The sequence below is a fragment of the Ambystoma mexicanum genome, chromosome 2p, assembly GCF_040938575.1.
Source record: "Ambystoma mexicanum isolate Mex_15411 chromosome 2p, UKY_AmexF1_1, whole genome shotgun sequence".
NCBI lineage: Eukaryota > Metazoa > Chordata > Amphibia > Caudata > Ambystomatidae > Ambystoma > Ambystoma mexicanum.
Genome location: NC_090923.1, coordinates 1198904482 through 1198923548, shown reverse-complemented (window position 1 = coordinate 1198923548; position 19067 = coordinate 1198904482). Strand labels below are relative to the sequence as shown.

The following is a 19067-nucleotide window of genomic DNA, read 5'->3' as shown; positions in this document are numbered from 1 at the left end:
AGGAACATTCTCAGAAAAGGCTTTAAGTGCGTGTGTTCCTTTGGCCAAGATTAGGAATTGGGAGGGCTTGCTAGGCTCTGGTAAAGAAAGCAAGAGGTCAGACATGTGGACGGGTGCTGATGGAAGTCACGAGACCGCGCTAGTGCAAGAAACTGTGTGCCAAGCTAGAATGAAAATTGCTGTAGGTTGTCACTGTAATATAATGGCAAGAGGTTAAATCTGGTGTAGAAGCGAAGCTGTTGCTTGTCCAGCTAGAGCAAATTTGTCGTAGCTGTAGTTGCATTCTAAAGTGTGATGGATAGCTGTGCCTGCGACAGATGTCCACCTCAGTGGTGCGTTTATACATAACTTAAGCTCAGCTGGAGCTTGTCTTTGCTCTCGCTGTGAGATCTTGTCTTAATGAAGACAAGCTACCCTCATATGCTATTCTAGGCACTATAGGTAGTCTGTCTTCAAAGTCCTCCAAGCGTGAAATAGACTGGCTATCTTGTACCATCTTCTAAGCGTGACAGCCAAACTGCCGTAAGCTCTAGAATCATCAGATTTTCTAGCTCAATGGACAGGCTACCCTTCCAGTCTTACTGTAACTTCTACGTTCCAGAATAGGCTAACCTTTGGCATCTTCTAGTGCATTATCAAGGATGCCTGCATATATCATTATGAATTAGGCTGAATTGCAATGGTTAGATTACCAACATATATCTTCTAGTGCAATAGTCAGGATAACATTAAGGTGTCGTCCAAGTGACCGCTCTCGGATCTATCCGATGCATCACATAGTTCACCCTTCAATCCGTCTAATCTTCACCGATCTAAGTGAAGTACTTGTGTTAACCATCATAATCTTTTGTCTTTGAAGTTGTTGGTGCTAAGGTCATCTTTAAAGGCTTTTTTTTTAATCTTAGATTGGAACAGAGCATGCTGGCTTAATACACCTTGTAATTGTAATAGACTGGTTGTCGTCCATGTGCTTGTGATTTCACCTTCTTGAATATTCTGATCACTGTATGAGCCATCCCCTTAGATCTTTAACACGAGATGGGCTACCAGTATGGGTCTTTCAGGTGTGCTGCCAAGGTGGTATGTAAGAATGGAAACTCAGTGAATTTTGCGTGCCCTGAGCGGCTCTCCCAATACTTTTTCTTTGGTAAAGTATCGGCTACCATTACCGTCTAGAGCTGTATACAGTAGCCTGAATGCACCAATCGAAGTGAAGGAGGCCCATAGGGCTGATGGGTGTTCGTGTACAGTGTGGTCTGTGCGTTGAGTGAGTAGGTGTGGGCTGCCACAACAACGTCTGGCTTCTCATCTGTGAGTTTATGTATAAGCGGTTTGTCAGTTTTGATGTGTGCAAGGCAGGCTGCCGGGACGAGGTCAGTGAGGCTGATGAATACGAATGAGACTGTGGTGTTGGAAATAATGCTGGGGAAGATGGTTTCAGGTTGCTGTAGGGAATGGCCAAGTTTTGAGGGCCTTTCTGAAAGAGAATGTTGTCAATGCGGTGGCTTTGGAGAGGAAGCGAGTTCCAGATGGAAGGGGCTTGGATGGAGGAAGAGGATTCTCGCAATCTGGTGGAGTTGTAATGGGGATAATGAGAAGAGCGGAACGAGGTTCCTGGTTGGTTGATAGCGTGTGTTTATCTTGGAGGAATTTGGGTCCGATGGTGTGGAGGGAACGATGAGTGATGTACGTGGCTTGAAAGGTAGTACGTCGGCCAATAGGAACAGTGTCGGTATGGGGTGAAAATGTTTTCTATGTGAGAGGGCAAGGAGAAGGGGAGCAGCGTTTTGGATTCATGGAGTTTACTGATCTGGTATGCCGGAGCGCCTAGGTGAAGGGTGTTTGCATAGTCTCGGAGAGGAAGATGGCAAGGATATCAGATTTGGTGTGGGTAGGTGAGGTATGGGAAGATTTGCCTGTAGATGCATGGGTGGAAGTGGGTTCTGGACAGTGTTGGTGTGGTGGGAGAGGGCTAGATTGGAGTACTATTTTTTTTTAAAAACATTTTTTTTACCCAAGTGCATGTTGCTGGGGCGGGTCCTAGGAAGTGTGAGCAGGGGATAGGTTGGAGGAGAGTGGATTTGCTGCATACTAGAATTTCTATTCGGCCAGGGTTGAGGAGGAGGAGGAGGGGGTGGTTGTCCAGTGGTTGATATCAGTAAGACTGGAGCAGCGGTCTGAGCTATGTATTTGGAAATTTGGAGGATGATCTGGGTGTCTGCATAGTTGTAGCAGATGTGTTTATAAGATCGGATAAGTATGGGGAGTGGGCTAAAATAGATAATGAAGAGGGGAGACATGGAGGCTCCCAGAGGGACCCTTTTCAGCACAGTGAGAGGGAGGAGAAAGGGGGCATACTTTGCGAGCAGTTAGATACGAAAGAGGAGATCCATGTTAGAGCAGAGTCTTTGATACCTAAGGAGTGTAGCCTGTCTGAGTGTGATGTGGTCAATGGTGTCGTAGGTGGCAGATAGGTTGTGGAGGATGAGCGCTGCACATCTTTCTGCGTCTGTTTTTTAGATCATCCCCCAACTGACCCACAAGGACTCGAGGGGTCTTAAGCATGTTTGGGCTGTTAAGAAGGTTGTTGGATTCTGTGAAGAGGCATAGCTGTTTATATGCAGTGTGGTCCAGGAGTTTGACAATGAAGTGGGTGCTGGAAATAGCCCAGTAGTTCGGGGGATAGGTAGCGAGGGTTTTTTGAGGAGGGGTTGGACATATGTTTTGAAGGCTTTTGGGAAGATTTCGGGGAGAGGGACTGGTTAAAGATGGACCATGCAATGCAGCGTTCACGTGTTGGGATGGAGCAGGTGAGCCTGAGGAACTCTGGGTGTGAGATGTTGAGAAAGCAGAGAAGACTGGCATAGAGGGGGTGGTAGGCTTGGGGTTGGGTGGAGATCGGGGACGGAGGGGTTGAGCAGACTTGTGGCTTGAATTCTATGATAATGCTGGCTAGTTTCTGGCTTGGGTTGAGTAGTTGAAGATTCGGTTTGCATAGTTTTTTTTCAGCTTTCATAATTTGACCAGTATGTCCTTGTCAGTCTAGCTAGAGGTTTTGTTTTGAGGAGTGGGGTTGGTCCTCCAAGTCCCCTCCAGTCGGTGCTTGAGAGTTTTGATATATTTGAGGTGGGTTGTGTACCACTTGGGGGCCCAGTCTGTGAGGTGCGTTTCGTTGGAGTGAGGGGGATGAGGGCGCTTGAGAGCCAGTGATCGAAGAGTTCAATGGGGAGGACCTTCCAAGAGTGAGTGGTGGGAGTGAGTTTAGGAGGGTATTGGCTAGATCCAGGTAAATGGTGACTTTATTCCAGTGAGTCTGGGGAGGGTGGGGTGGGGAGGTCAGGAGGGAGAAGATGATTCCGGAATGATCTGTCTAGATTTGAGGATGAGGAGCAAGGGTGGGAATAAGGTTTGTTGTGCTGAATGCTGCATTGAGGGTGTGGCCTGCTGGGTGGGAGGGGATAGATGGGAGATGTGCCAAGCGGAGGGCTTCTACGTTCAGTGAGAGCAGGCCATGTGGCTTGAGGGAATGTCAAACCAGATATTGAAATCTCCTAATATGGTGAGAGTAGGATGCTGAATGAAGGTGGTTGATAGTGCGTCACTGAGGGAGTCTGCAAAGTTCCTGTTGTAGCCAGGGGGTCTGTATAGGAGTAGAAAGCTGTGGGTGATGGCAAGGGAGAGTTGAATTTTACCAGCAGTGATCCACAATCAGAGATTGGTGGTGGCTATCTAGACGGAGCAGCAATGTTCAACACAGTGGCTATCTAAAGTTTACAATGGAATTCAATACTGTGGTAACAGCCAGAGGTAGTACTGTAGGCAGGGCTTTACTAGAGCACAGTAGTGGTTCTGCTCCCTGCCCCTACCACCTTATCTGGTTGTAGCTGTAGGATGTCCCATCAGGTGAATAGGGCAAACGAGGGATGGGAGCTGCTCTGGCCCTTAGCCAGCTGCCTGGGCAAGGCTGCCCTGGGATGGCCTTAGAAGAGGACCAAATCCGGTCACGTGGGATGACCATGGACCCATCTGCCATGGGAGGGAGGGCAGTTGGAGTGTGGATGGGTGGGGAGAGGGAACCGAAGGGTAGTGGGTGTCGAAACAAAGGCCACAAAACTAAGTGAAAGCACAGGGAATGCTTAGGGGAGCCTCGCCTTTGGTTGTTCTGTGCGCTGGATGGCACGCAGCGAGGGCAAAGGCCACTGCATTATTTGAGAATCCCGTCCCATGGGACGTCATCCTCAATGCTGCCACGTCATTGGCTTTCTACAACACCATTGTTTGGATACTAGTTCCAGGGCCGACACCAGACTTGGTTAAGCAGTCAAGCTGGTTTGCTCCTAGTTAATTACCTCCACCTGTCTGGTTTGTTATGCTACGAATTCTGCTATCACTGGAGAAAAGGGCATGGCACTAAGGGATAAGTTATTCACTGTAGTGAGTACTGTACTCCTAATTCATAGATTCCCTACAGTAGCTGCGAATCACTGGAACTCTGTTCGTCCTTCGCTAAGAGCAGAGAAATCTCACTGGGCATTAAGAAAAGCCCTAAAAACTGTGCCTAAAACACTGAGCCACAAAATGTGTGACAATGTTCTCCCCTTAATTTGCTTCGAAATTATTCTTCAAGTCTATCAAGTGTGTAATTGTTTTGCAACAGCGCTACGATGCCCGTGGGCTAAGGTGCTTTACAAATGCAAAAATAAATGAATAAATAGTCCCCTTGCCTCAATCACCCGCTAAATTCTTTCGGTTAAACTTAATTACTGAAGAGCAGGAAAAAAAGGACTGGTGAGCGAGGCATATGGGCAGCGAAACCCGGCATGCCCTGTGAGCATTGATTTTAAAGGGATGTTTTTATTGCACTGCAAAAAGGCACCTGTACCCGTGGGACGAGGTATCCACCAGTGTGTAGGAAAGGGGTCTATCGGCTAAGACTAAATTAGTCACTACAGTGTTTCTTACTCCTACGTCCCGTCCCCTTTACGCCATACTGATGGGAGATTATGTAGCATGACGAACACCCTCTAATGACTTCTCCAGCATTGGATCTTTCATGATAGGTTATTTATAACTATCATAGATTCTAATGTTCTGAATATTCTCAGTCTGGCTGGGAATCCTTGGTACGTAGAGCAGTTTAAACTTAAACTTTGTCACTTTTGTGCTCTAGCACAGTAATTTTGGGTCGTACTGCCCGCAAGGAATAGGAACATCTTCCTTAGCTCCTCCCTTATCAGCCATCTTCATATTTCTTTTACCTTACGTTGGTATTGCACACCTCAAACTTTACATATCTACTAAAAAATAGGCTTTTATATCTTTCGATGAAAATCACCAGACGGATGTGTAGTCCGTAGACAGTTTCCCGACGCCAGTAAATTTGACTTTGTATCGTCTGCACAGTTGGGCCTACCTCATGGCTAAATCCACAAGGAAGAGCCCGTTTAAGGCATGTTCCCGCTGTGGGCTGAAGAATGACTACATCGAAGACAACTACCACAACGACTATCTCTACTGTTTTCATCCACATTACGTTATTCAGATCTGCAAGATCTGGCAGTCCTTTTCCAACAAGACATCATTGGCGTTTTTTCACGTGGCTCGAGGATGCCAGTGGGGCCTATGACGCTGCACAGAGCCATTCCTCTCTACATCAGGGCGGCCTAGCGAACCACCTCCAGTAAAAGGTCTAGGTTGTATGAAGACCATGTCGGCTTCGGAAGGACGCAGGCGTCTGACAATGAGACATTGTCTTACCACAAGCTCCAGTCCTCACCACCTATGGTCAGTGCCCAAGGGGTTTCGAATGAAAAGAGCAGCCAAGGCCTTTTTCCCTGCCAGACAGGATACCCCGTCCAGCAAATCCACTGCTAAATCTGTTGGCCACTCTCCGGTTAAATCTACCCCATCAACGTAGTCAGTTGGCGTCGACTAAGTCTTTGATGCCAATTCTTCCTCTGGCTTGTTCATGCCGAGACCATCTGGCCCGCTGACACAAAGCTGGCGACTAGCAAGCAAGCTACCCAGTCGATGAAAACCTTGTTGATGACATTGGTTCCTCTGTCGACAACTGTCTTCTCACAACCATCGTGCCATCAACTGTCACAACCACTTCAACCACCACCAGTGTCGGCGCTGGCAACGCTCCTGTGACCATCTTATCCTGATCTCAGAGTGGGATTACTCCCAGAGGGAACCATTATTGTGGAGCAAAGTTTCTCTTCCGCTGATTACTTGGAAGAGATGTGGAGGCTGTCATGTCACCTCCCTCTAAGCTGGCAACGCAGGTCACCTAAGGGGCAGCCTGTGTCACCACGGGGGAAAGCAAGGCTGATAAGGGTACTAGTATTTCCACCCTTGCATCCAACCCCTGCAGGGGGTGAATTATCTCCAGTGCGGCCAGCTCAGCAGCTGCCTCCACCAAGGGACTTCTCGATGGACATATTGACCCTTACTATGCTGGTGGCTACATTGCTACAAAGGCTTGCGGAACCGGCACTGACCTCGTTTCCACCACAACAGCCACCTGCAGATGCCCCTGGTCCGTCCAAGGAGGCAGACTTTCCACGACCTAAGAGGGTTGAACGTGAAGCAAGACCCTGACCACTGTCTGACTACGCCGGACACAGACCTAGACCACCTGGAAGATGTGGCGTCAACGCACACATCCCACAATGGCTAGTTTTAGCATTTCGTCTCAGCCGATGGGGAACCTGATGAAGCCCCAATTAGTCTCTCACCAGACGAAGTGAGGGCCTTCCATGCGCTCATGTGCAGGGCATCGAAATATTTTGTCCTCACCCCGGAGGAGCACCGCAAGGAAAGTGTCTTGTACCAACAGAGGAGGAAATCAATCATGTCATTCTGCTTTTGGAAGATGTTTGGATAGTCTTGTCACCATGGCGCACCCTTTGACACCTTCTGCAAAAAGGACCGGTTTGATTTTTTTACTTATTTTTTTTATTTTTTATTTTTTTAAATACGGGGCCCCAGACAGCACCACTGCCTGACTCTGCACAAAACCTATGCCAAACTCTATCTGCTGCCTGCCCCCCGTGCTAATTCAATGACCATTTTCGCCAGATACAATTACTAGTTGTGGTACAAACTGGGCCCAATCCTAGAGTTCTGCCTGACGACAAATAACAGGAGGAAATGGATATTTTTCGTGAAAGTTATCACACTATGCCAATACAGGATCGGTAGATATTGCAGACACAGGATTTCGTCAGCTTGGTAATGAAGCAGTCCTTCACGGACAAGGTTGTATCAAGGCTACAGATTTTCAGACGGATGTGCAATCTAGGGTAGTGGACATGCCCTTCAATGGCATAGACCTATTCGGGAAGGTCGACGCCTTACTCTCCATAAAAAACTGACACTGCGCACTCCGTGGGCACGCAGCAAAGGCACCAGTCCTTTTTGCTATGGAAAAGGACGCTTCAATAGAACTTCACGGTACAGCCATTCCTTGTACCATTCCTCTTCGTTGTACAAGACACCATTTTCCACCAGGGAGCAATACAGAAAGAAGTTGGTCCTACAGAGGCACACAGCACCGCCATGGCTCCTTCCAATCCAGGGGCGAGCAACCGTGGCTCGTCCAGAGCACACTGCTCCTGCTTCAGCACCCCAGTGGGAGGAAGGCTGACTATTTGTCGGGGAATGGAGAACCATCACAGCCGACGAATGGTGCTCTCCCATCTCCAGCAAGGGCACTTATGTTCATAAACATACTACCGGACATTCCACCCGCACACAAGCCAGAGAAGTTGTGCAACCTCCTCCTACAAGTGCGTGCGTTTGCCCAAAAAGGGACGGTGAAGGTGCCTAAGCAAAAACGGGACACAGGAGTCTACTCTACTTCCTGGTATGAAAAAGGCACTATCCAACAAGTCAGGAGGGGTGCAGAGGGGTTGGAGACGTATATTAGATATAAGGGTGCTCAACACATTTCTAAAACTACAAACATTCTGCATGGTGACCCTGCAGCAGGTCCTGTTCCAGCTGCAACAGGGAGACTTCCTGGTGTCCCTCTATCTTGGACGCTCATTTTATCTTCCCTATTCGCTGCTCACACTGGCACTACCTGTGTTATGTGGTGGCAGGGGTAAACTTACCAGTTAAAGGCCCTAGCCTTTGTTCACCTCCACGGTTGTTTACCAAGTGCCTCACGTGCGTCGGAGGGACATCATGTAAACCCGTACTTGTACGACTAGCTGCTAAGGGCCCCCTTCTATCCATTGGCAGAAAATCGCAGAGTGTCCACCATCCAGTGTCTGCAAAAACTCTTCATCAATTTCCAAGTCTCGCCTACTGCCAACAAGACAGGCACTCTACCTAAGAGCGAAGCACAACACTCAGCCCTACACTTCAACTCCCTTGTACGAGAGGGTGGTGGCGCTCCTCGCCAAAGTACACCACCTCAGCAGTGCCCAGGTGACCCTGGTTCGAGATTATAAGTCACTGCTGGGGATGATGTCATAATGCGTTACTCTGATCACACACTGCAGGTTATGCATGCATCAGTGCAGGAATTCCTGGACATGCGATGAATCCAAGAATCGGGGTCTTGGGACGATTGCATCATTTTGACACAGGATTTAAGGCAGAGCTTTCGCTGGTGGTCTGTAAGGACTCATCTAATGAAGGGTACCTTTCAGGTTGCCGGGCCACCGTCATGACTGATGCCTCGTTGGAGGGATGGGGAGCCCACTGTCTGGACCAACACACGAGACACCTGGTCCACAGAAGAGATGGGCCCGCAAATATTCTTCTGGAGTTGCGGGTTATTTTCTGGGCCCTGCAGTCCTTGCTCCCCCTACTAGCGGGCAAGGTGGTGCGAGTCTACATCGACAGTATATCTGTGTTCTATGTCCGCAAACAGGGATTGGGGGGTAGGTCCCCTCAGATGTCCAAGGAGGCCCAGGTCCTCTGACACTGGATTGCAGCATCAAATGTCCCTGATTCCCCTCCATCTACCTGGGATTCAGAATACCCTAGCGGACACCCTCAGCAGAGATTTGCGCTCTTGCTACGTTTGAGAACTGCACAAGGACCAACTTCACCTATTCCAGACTTGGGGCACATTGTAGATTGACCTTTTACCTTTGACTAGTCGGTTCAAGAGTTTTATCAGCAGATTCCCCCACCTGGAGAGCTCGGGGGGGGGGGGAGGGGGGGGATGCCTTTGCCGCTGGTGGCATGGGTCATCAGCGCGTTCAGACTATATCTGTGCAAACTGATATTAGTGGCCCCTGTGTGGCCGAGACCGTTCTGGTACTCTGACCTACTCGCCCTCTCATCAGCAGCTCCCCTCGTTGAATCCGCACAAGGCTCACGTCCAGGAACCAAGGGGCAGTGCTGCACCCCGACTTGGCCTCACTCGGACGGCCTGGATCTTGTTAGATTTTGTGTCCTTGTCTCCTCCACAAGACTGGCAAGAAGTTCTGGTCTGCACTAGAGCACGGTCTATTTTGGCGTGTAAGAGCAAATGGAGACACTTTCTGGTGTGGTGCAGAAGTCCCCAGTTGCAGCCTCATACCGTCTGCGACAGGACATTTTGCCTCATCAGTTATCCTTGGTTCCGGCTGGGTTGGCGCACTCTTCAATCAAGGTGCACTTGGCTGCCATTTCCAGGTACAACCGTTCAGCAGGCGTGCCATCCCTATGGTCCCACAGGCTGGTGAAGGAGTTCAGTGGGGTCTGTTCAGGTCTTTACCGTCCGACATCCAGCCCCCATATGGGAATTGAATGTACTGCTGCCCAGGCTCATGAAACCTTTAACTCCTGCACAGGGCCGCCATCGAGCAGCTTTCTTGGAAGACCACTTTCTTGGTGGCCATAACATAGGCCAGGCAAGTAGGTGAAATACAGGCATTTTCATTCAAACTGCTTTGATTTCACAAGGTCACCGCCAGCCAGTGATCTTGCTAGTGTTTTTCGACACACCCACATCTCTGGCTGAAAGAGCACTGCATTCCTTGGATGTGGTGCGTGCCCTAAAGTACTATGTCGCACGTACTGTCACTCCGTCTCACGGACCAATTGTCATTTGGACCAACTGACCAGGAAAAGCTTCATCAGTCTTCCATTTCAAGGTGGTTTGCGCTCTACATTTCCTTCTGCCATCAACAGGCTGGGAGGCCCCTTCCGGGCATGCCCTGGGATCACTCCACCAGAGTGGTGGCTGCTACCACTGCCTTCCTCTCTGGGATCCCGTTGCCTGACATCTGCCGTGCAGCTACCTGGTGATCGGTGCACACTTTAATCAAGTTCTGCTGTGTCGACAGGGATTTGGCAGAAGAATCTAGAGTTGGCCAGTTTGTTCTGAGGAACCTTTTTGCATGTGATTAGTAAATCCCCAGTGCTAAATTGGGCTGGGAGCTTGCCTCTGCCCGTATGTATTAATACTGCTTTGTAATCTATTCACAGCATGTGAATATATGAAAGATCCAACGTCGCAGAAGGAATAAATTACTTACCTGTAACTGGTTCTCAAGCATTGCTATCTTTCATAGATTTGCATGCGACCCTCTCACCTACCCAGCTTGGCTCATCTTTTGGCTCTTACTGCCACTCGCGTGCGTTTACCAATTCTGAAGATGGCCAACAGGGGAGGAGCAAAGTCAGATATTCCGATTAGCTGTGTGCAGTATGACCCAAAATGACTACAGCACAAAAGTGACGTTTCAATTTTTTTAAACTGATGTTACTGAGGATTCCCAGCCCGATGACTGGGAATATTCAAAGCTTGTGAATTTATGAAAGAGACAAATGCTGGAGAACCGGATTTACCGGTAAATGTATTCCATCCACTAGCACACCTGAACAAGGGAGGCCAAACTTCCTTTAGAGTAGGTAACCAGGTCAGGGCGACAAAGCTTCCTTCTCAGGTGAGGTAGATTGACTCTGCTACAATTAGTACACACAATTCTAGAAATTACACTACATTGATATACAGTATTGCGTTAAAGTAAATATTTAAGTCTGGTCAAATAAGTACTTTTGATATTGATGCACAGTATTAAAGACCAGGATCCCCCAAAACCCCCTTGTCTCTAAATTGGTCCTTTACTAAGTGTTGCATTCGACAAACAACCAGCAGGGTGTGGGGAAACGGGAAACTGTGAAACCTAGCAAGCAGGTGAGTCTCTCAGATTTACCTGCTTAAGGATGGTACAAAAACCTGCCTTAAGTTTGGTGGCAGCAGTGCGATGTATTACTTATTTGTCCTGATTGTTGGACCAGAATTGTGATATGGACTCGCTTCCTTTCGCAGTGTGTTAATCTTTAAAGTAAATATATAACCATCCCTGCCCTTGACTCAGCTGGACACCAGCCACCACAGTTTTGTGTATCGCCTAATTGCGGAGTTTGTATATGCTGCAATAAATGTTCTAACACAGCACGTGCCGCTTTTAGTACCTGAAATGATCCGCTGTGACTTTTTAAAGATAGAAAATGCAACTTTGCGCTCTTTGTACAATAAACGGACAGCACTTAATCTGGCACACTAATGTATTGTTAGCGAGACTGTTTGCGAGAGCGTTCATCCCGGGCGTTATGAGAATGGCCCAGAGGCGGCAGGCACTTTGTCCCGTGGCAAGGTTCAATGGCCTGCATTTTCCTGACCACTCAAGTGGCAAGTGTTTTTCCTCTTATTTCTAATTTATACGCCAGCCATAACGTACCCTTTTGCTTTGTTTGGGTTGCTTCTGTCTTCTAGTTTGAACCTTTTCTAAATGCAATCGTCATAAGATGCTCCTGGTATTGGTGGCAGTGTTGGGCCTTCCCGATCTTGTTTTTGTTTTGCCTGTATTCACGGAAAGTAATGGGGGTATGAAGTGGCCTCTTACCTAATTGTATGAGGGGTGGGGGGGCGGGCCGGGGGACCTGACCCTGCAGAAATAGTTGGCATGTTTGCCTTCGAAGAATAGCTAATGTTGTAAGCATTGTCGACTGGCAAAGGACAACGTTTGGGCCGTCGGATCAGTGCGCTGTGAGAACGTGAGCCCAAGTAGATCTGCTTAGCGTGGGCACCCCAGTGCCTTGCCCTCCCCCCTCTTTATCCAGCCCTTCTTGCCCCCCTCCGTTTCCCCCCCTCCGTTTAATTGATCGCAGCAGGATTCGGTGTTATGACGTTACTTGGCAGAGACTAACGGTCCAATGCTATCGTGATGGCTTCACTTCATCGCCCTCCCACCCCCATGTGTTAACCGCGTTAAGAAGGGGGCTTTCAGTTTTCTGCTAAATGGATAAAGGCCGTTTTCTTTTGGAAACGTGAAATCTTGCAGAAGCCACCCAGACTTCAACTGTCACTACAGAAGGCTTTTAAAGCCCGCCCAGACTTAAGTGTAATGTTCCCACACCAGTAAATATTCTTTAGTCGGAAAAGTTAACTAATGCAGATTATTGCACCCAAAGAGCACGTTGGTAGACTTTCAAACCCTTCAGGTTTTTTTTTAATGAACTGCCTACTCTAATTTGTTAAATTTCCTTTCAGTGCCTACATTATTTAATGCTCATCTCCCTTCTTGTCATTCCACAGGGGAACCTGGTTGACTTCCTGAAGCTGACAGGCTGGCGTGGATCCAAAGTGCTGTACTTCGGTGATCACCTCTATAGTGACCTGGCAGTAAGTAATTTCTTGGCAGACGTTTGTGTCCCTTTGGTAGACTGGAGCGTGTTGGGAAGTAATTTGTGTTGCCTGAACCTGGGGTCTTCTGTATAAGTGGAGTTCTGGTCTGCTTATTCGGATCCCACTAGTGGCATGTCATGCGATTATGGATTCTTTTTTAGAGCTGGCAGCTGGGAGTGTATTCAATTCTAAGCCTAGTTTAGACACACAAAGGGGCTCCATTTTGGTGCATGCATACTTGTGTTGCAACTTCAAATTTATGAACTGGTTGAAACAAACTGCTTCTTGAAGTCTGCCTTCCACAGCACCCACTCTGCAGCAACCAACTTCACGAGAGTGCTGCCTTTCTTTCGAAGCTCATTTGTTAGACTGTGTGTGCAAGGTTTCCATCATACTTGCACCCCTTGGGCCCGGCTCTCCAATTTTTACTTTCTTTGGCATTCAAGTTAAGTCAACTGTTCCTTAGGAAAAGGGGTGATGGAAGGTCTGAGGCCACTGTAATCCACAGCAAGTCTACTCAAAATAGGACAAAATGCCTGAGGTAATGAGAGAAAGGTAGTAAATTGCACATTAATTGAACAGATATGTAGTGCATAGCTGGTGGACTGCAGATTAGATGGGGTGCAGGAAAATGAAAAGTAACACATTTATTTGCAAGTAGCTTTCTTTGTCTCATGAGGTTTTACTACAATGTAGTTTCAGTTGGCTAAAGACATCCTGTCTAGATCAATATTGGGTATGAAGCGATTTCCAGACAGTTATGGGTATTTAAGTGCTGGGTTCATAGTTCTTTGCAACCTGCAGTCACCGGTTTGAACGTCAGTAAGGCTGACTTGGCCCTTCATCCTTTTTAGATTGCGTGCCATTACATTAGCTAATAAGCAATTTCTCATTCAAGGTACGTTACAAGCTTGTAATGGCCCTGGACCCAAGTTAATAGGTCGAAGCTAAGTGAGGGCCAAGCTATATTACCAACCTGGTAATGGTAAGAGCAGGTCGTCATTGCAATTGGGGCATTGCACTCAAAAAGGGTAAACTGTTTCCATTAAAACAAGAAAAAAAGGTCGCTATTGGAACTTTGGGGCAGAAGATTTGGATCCCTCTGTCACTGAACATTGGGATATTGGCAGTACCATTGAAGACCATGCAAACACCTAAAAAAGCACTAGCACTTGGAAGCTGGGTGAATCTGATGTGAAGCACTAAACAAGCCAAGGCCATGACCCACACGTGAACGATCACATGCAAAGATGTCTGAGCAGTTACACAATGCGAATTGTCACATGAGATTCTGAATATCTGTCCAAATGGCGGCTTCAAGTCTACTGCTTTTAAATATTGTATTCATTCTGTAAACGCTAAAGCTCCATTGTAGCTGTGCCAGAATGGGCTGCTTTGCATGTCAGTCCTGAGCGCTGTTTAAATCGACAGTTTTGCACCCATGTGCACAACGATAAGCTTCAATAGTGATGTGGATTAAAATGCTTTCTTGTGCACATTATTTTGATATTCATGCAGCAGGCTATTGAGGCTTTCTTTGGTAAGATTTCTTTTCATTTGTTCAACTCGAGAAAGTACTAAAAGTGTACATTTAGTGAAATGTCATGTTCAGAAAAGGCACATTTTTAAAATGAAATTCTAAAAATTGTCTGGAAGACTCGAATCAACACAAGGGCCAGCAGGGTTTGTTGAACTGTTTTTTGAGATGGGTTGTGGTATACAACAGTCACAGAATGCTCAGGATTGGTCGTTTTTGTGCTTAAGCTTTTCTTCTTTGCAGGATCTGATGCTGCGTCATGGGTGGCGCACTGGCGCCATAGTCCCTGAGCTGGAAACGGAAACCCGAATTGTAAATACAGAGCAGTACACCCACTCGCTGACTTGGCTTCAGGCCCTCACTGGCCTTGTGGAGCGCATGCAGGTACCGGTACAGATCAAGGCTACTTTGGAGATTAATGGATTGGTTTCTCCCCCTCTTCAACAAATTGACTCGACTTGCTTTCTCTTTAGATGTTTAAGGATGCAGAATGCCAGCAGGTCCTCCAGGACTGGAAGAAGGAAAGGCTAGAGCTGAGGTGCGGAACATCTTGTTGGTGGTTGGTGCTTTTCTGGGAGGTGCACAGCATAACGTTCAGCTGGTCTGCTGCATCAGGCCATGGCTCCTGAAGTTAATGCTTGAATCTCACCATGTCACCTCCCAATAGGTGGCAGTTCACCCAGATGCAGTTTTAGAGGGGTGGATCGCTTTTTGCTCCACATGGGTTTTGGGTATTTGTAATGGCAAAAATTTATTTTGGCAACTAATTCGGCGTTGTTGACGTTTACAGGCAAAAGCATGTAAAAAAGCTCAAGCAAGCAGCTGAGATTCTAGCAAACCTGTTTTGCTGTGAGGAGTGGCGTCTGTCGACCTTTGTGCTATTTATATCGAAGGCCTTCCTGGTTGTTGACCCATTTCTTTCAAATGGGGATAAACCCACCAATGATGGGAGACAAATTAGTTTTTATAAAGTGGTGAGGTAACGGGGAACTAGGAGTCATTTACCACTAAATCTAACTCTCGATAGTAATCACTACTAGATTTGCCGTGTTTTTAGCAGTATCCCTGCATGCTTTTTTCTTAACTCTGTTTTTTTCTTCTCTACCATCAGAGCCGTGACAAAAAATCTTTTCAACCCTCAGTTTGGCAGCATCTTCCGAACCAACCATAACCCAACCTATTTCTCACGACGCCTCTGCCGCTTCTCAGACCTGTACATGGGCTCGGTCAGCTGCCTCATGAACTATGACCTGTCGTACACTTTCTTCCCACGGCGCACACCACTGCAGCACGAGGCACCCCTCTGGATGGACCAGCTGTGCACTGGCTGCATGAAGACGCCATTTCTGCAGGAGATGGCTCACATCCGCTGAGTCCGGTGCCCACCCTTTGAATGCCATAGTTTGACTGATTTTTAACATGAACACTTTAAAGACTAAGGATTGGAGCGAGGAGAAATGAGTCTACAGAAGCTCAACTTGGAATGTTAGTATGAGGCTATTTGAGTGAAAGCAGGAGGTACTGCTGTTGCAGGAAAGCTTGAGGCGTCATGTTACCAGGACTGAAGGTGTGCATCAAACGCACTCCTGTCACTTGAGATAATTGCTACTTGACTTTGTGGGGGAAGGTTCAAATATTGTATGTTTACCAGTCTGTGTTCCCAATAATGAGCAACTACTGTGGCATCTTGATTCGTCGTGTACATCAATCTCTCAAGTATCCTGAAGGGATGGTTAAGCGATTTGGCTGCAAAGGGCTACGTTAGAAAGAAGGGGGCGATTGATAAACTTCAGAGTATTTTTAAGTAGATGATTGGAAAAGAGTGCTTGCTCCTTAAGTAGGATTCTACAGTGTCATGGGCCAATGATTTGCTAAGTATGAGAAGCACATTTGCCTTCAATAAGCAAAGCTAGTTTGTACCATTTTCTTACTCTTATGTTGGGGCTGTACTGCGTAGAAGAGGTTTGGGGGTGCATGGTGCAGAAAAGCATTTTCGAAATTTTTTATGACATTAATGCCCTGTTGGAAACTTGCCAGTAATCCCATAGTCCATTTAGCTGTGATTGCATTATCAGATTACCTCGTCTGTTCCTGCATTCATTTTGTTGTGAATTTGTTTGTCTATACTTCAATACTGCAGGCTAGATGAACTGGAAAATGGTGTGCCTAGTGAGTGGGTCTTGCCCCAAATGCAAAATTTTATTTTAATGTGTTGGGAACATTGCAGCAGAATCCAGTGTTAATCCCTTCTGTGTTGCAGCCTCCTTGGAATTTACAGCACACTGGTGAAAATGTTCTGCTTCTGCTATACATTGAGCGGGTGACTGCACAATAACACTGCATTCCACCTCCTGACCCACTTTTAATAAGTATGAATCAACCTCCAAATGGCCACCCCATTGCAGTACAACAGCAACCACACACATCCTAAATGTTAGTTGATCCGTTGTCATCCCCTATTTTGTAATGACTGCCAGTTTGGCTGGGGGGGTGTAGTTGATCGTTTCAACGAGTTTTCGGCCGAAATTGCCCAGCTCCTGTAGGGATCAGTCCTCTGTGCGTTGCTCATTACTAATAAGTTATTATGCCGGATTCTTGATAATGTTTTAACACAGGCTCAAGCACACCCTTTTTGACGTTGTTGTCTGATCACTATTGAAGGAGGACGCGTGTTCTCTGGCCCTCAGTGTCTTCCTAGCCTCGCCAAAAGCTGACTAGTTAAGCTGTCCTATTGGCAAAATGCCTATGCCTAAACTGCACGAGTCACAATTTCTTCACACTGCCTCCAGTGTCAAATGTATTTCAGACGCCCCAGGCTGAAGGTGATCATGCTTTGGCACCTGTCTTTGTTCAATCGCTTTTGCCACAATCCATTTCTAGCTTCATAAAAGAAATTACCTCTTTTAGGTACGATGGTGGGGGAAACAAGCTGCTTGCCCCGCTGTCTAATCTGGCCTGTCCTGCCACCTTGCATGAGGGTGCTGGGTACAATTTGTTGATCTGTTGCTTACTAGGCTGGCTCGCATCATTTTTATTATATCTGAACTTTGAACCTTGCACACAGAGTAGTCACATCTGTGTTTAGTTCTTAATTTTATTGCATCCTTTCAGTCCTGCGCGCATCATTCATGCTCGCTCCTTCACACTAGTCTTGATATGAATTTAGGCTTTTATCCCGAACATGTTACAAAGCATTCTTAGACTTAATCCATTTCACGTGTTTTGTATAGAAACTGCCGTTTTGCCAGCATCCCTTGTCCTCCAGTTGAACTGCTTTTTTTTTTTGGTAGCTCTTCCATTCTCCCAACCTTTTCCGCTCCACCACACTCTGAAACCCTCTTTTGCAATTTCAGGAGGCAGCAGTTCATTCTCTGCATCAAATAATTTTGCGAAAAGGGGGTATTTTTAAATAAATTTTGCCTCAGAATGAGACATATAGGGTCTGGCAATGTAACAAGCTCCACCGCCCCTGAACTTAAATGTGAAAACATTTAAGCAATTTACCTTTGAAGGTATTTCCTTCTGGACTCTTACTACCTAAATGCATTACACTTGGCGAGTGTTTTGGACTTGTCTCGTTTAGTGATGTAAACTCTAGCTTGTTTCTGTCAGACATTTATTTGCCTTTGTGTCATGGTGGCAGGATTTGTCCAAGTGATGAACTCTAAGAGTTCCTTAACGTGGAATATGACAAATACTTTTTTATACGCACAAATGGAACAGCAGCAGTGCTTTTTACATTGGGGACACCTCAGTTGATTTTTCTGCTCTGATGTGGACGCTCTGACCACCAGGTAGGCAGCTCAGCAGTTATTAAGCAAAAATAGCAAACCCTTAATTGGACTGCTTGATCACAAAGGCAACTGTGCACACTTGCTGCCCACATGTCTCTGCATAGTTCAGAAAGTGGATCACTGGCCACTTCCCTTCCCACCAGCTTCCAGGTGGTATAATGGGTAATGGCACTAAACCTGCTACAAACTGTTCTAAGCTGAACTGCATAGCTGCTGTTGCACATGCTCCTTACATGGAATGTATGCTGATCCACTCGCCTGCAAGAGGAATGCCACTGAAATGAGTGGTGGGGGAACAAGACCATCGCCAAGGACTGATGTGGTGATGCCTGCACCTTGCTTCTGTTGCCTGCCTGGGTGCTTTTCATGGATCATACTAATGCAATGTGATTGTTGGAGTTTACCATGAATTTTGTGCAGTTGTATGGTTTGTTGGGGACTGACCAATGTTACCTTAAGCAAGCCATGACTCCTGCTAGCTATACCATATTGGATTCTTACACCCAGGCAGTATTTCTTTCAACAGTATGGCGTTTGCAGTTAAAATAAGGATCATTTTTATTCTTGTTTACTTATATTTTAGTTGTAGCAGCATCGGAAGTTTACTGTATTAATAGAATGCAATGGGTAGAGATATGATCATGACCGAATCCCGTTGTCATTTTCTCAGGGTGTTGCTACTGCAGAGCAGTCATTAAAAGCTTTTTTTTCTGCTCCGTACTGGTTTGTTTCTTTTGTGTGAATGTCTTGTTCCGTTTCAAGGGCTCCTTCTCGAGGGCATTGTAAGAGTACACATTGCCCTTGATCAAATGTTATCTCTGAAACGGGTAACGTCAGGTAAACGGACCTTCAGCGCATTATCCCCAGACCGATGGTGGCTGTGTGGACATTTTAAGTTCCTGTAGCAGATCGCCATCAAGCGGGGGTGGGAGGGGTGGATTTGGCTTGCAGTATCTCTAGCATTGCATAGTTGCACACGGCCCCTAAATTAAGCTCATTTACTTTAACTTGTCTTTGCAAACTAAAAAAAAAAGTCCCAGCTCCTTCTCGTTCCTCTGGGTGGCGTTGATAAGGGGAGCGTTCTTTTTGTCCTGTT

General features: G+C 46.8%; 1 protein-coding gene across 1 annotated transcript in view; it reads left to right on the top strand.

Moving 5' to 3' along the window:
• NT5DC2 (5'-nucleotidase domain containing 2) overlaps nucleotides 1-18691 on the top strand; it is a 355042-nt gene extending 336351 nt beyond the window's left edge. Inside the window, exons 11-14 of the mRNA XM_069645426.1 lie at nucleotides 12551-12637; nucleotides 14421-14561; nucleotides 14651-14715; nucleotides 15289-18691. Coding sequence (XP_069501527.1) covers nucleotides 12551-12637; nucleotides 14421-14561; nucleotides 14651-14715; nucleotides 15289-15550 — 555 coding nt within the window. The 3' untranslated portion in view covers nucleotides 15551-18691. The remainder of the gene's footprint in view (nucleotides 1-12550; nucleotides 12638-14420; nucleotides 14562-14650; nucleotides 14716-15288) is intronic.
• Nucleotides 18692-19067: the final 376 nt, after the last annotated feature.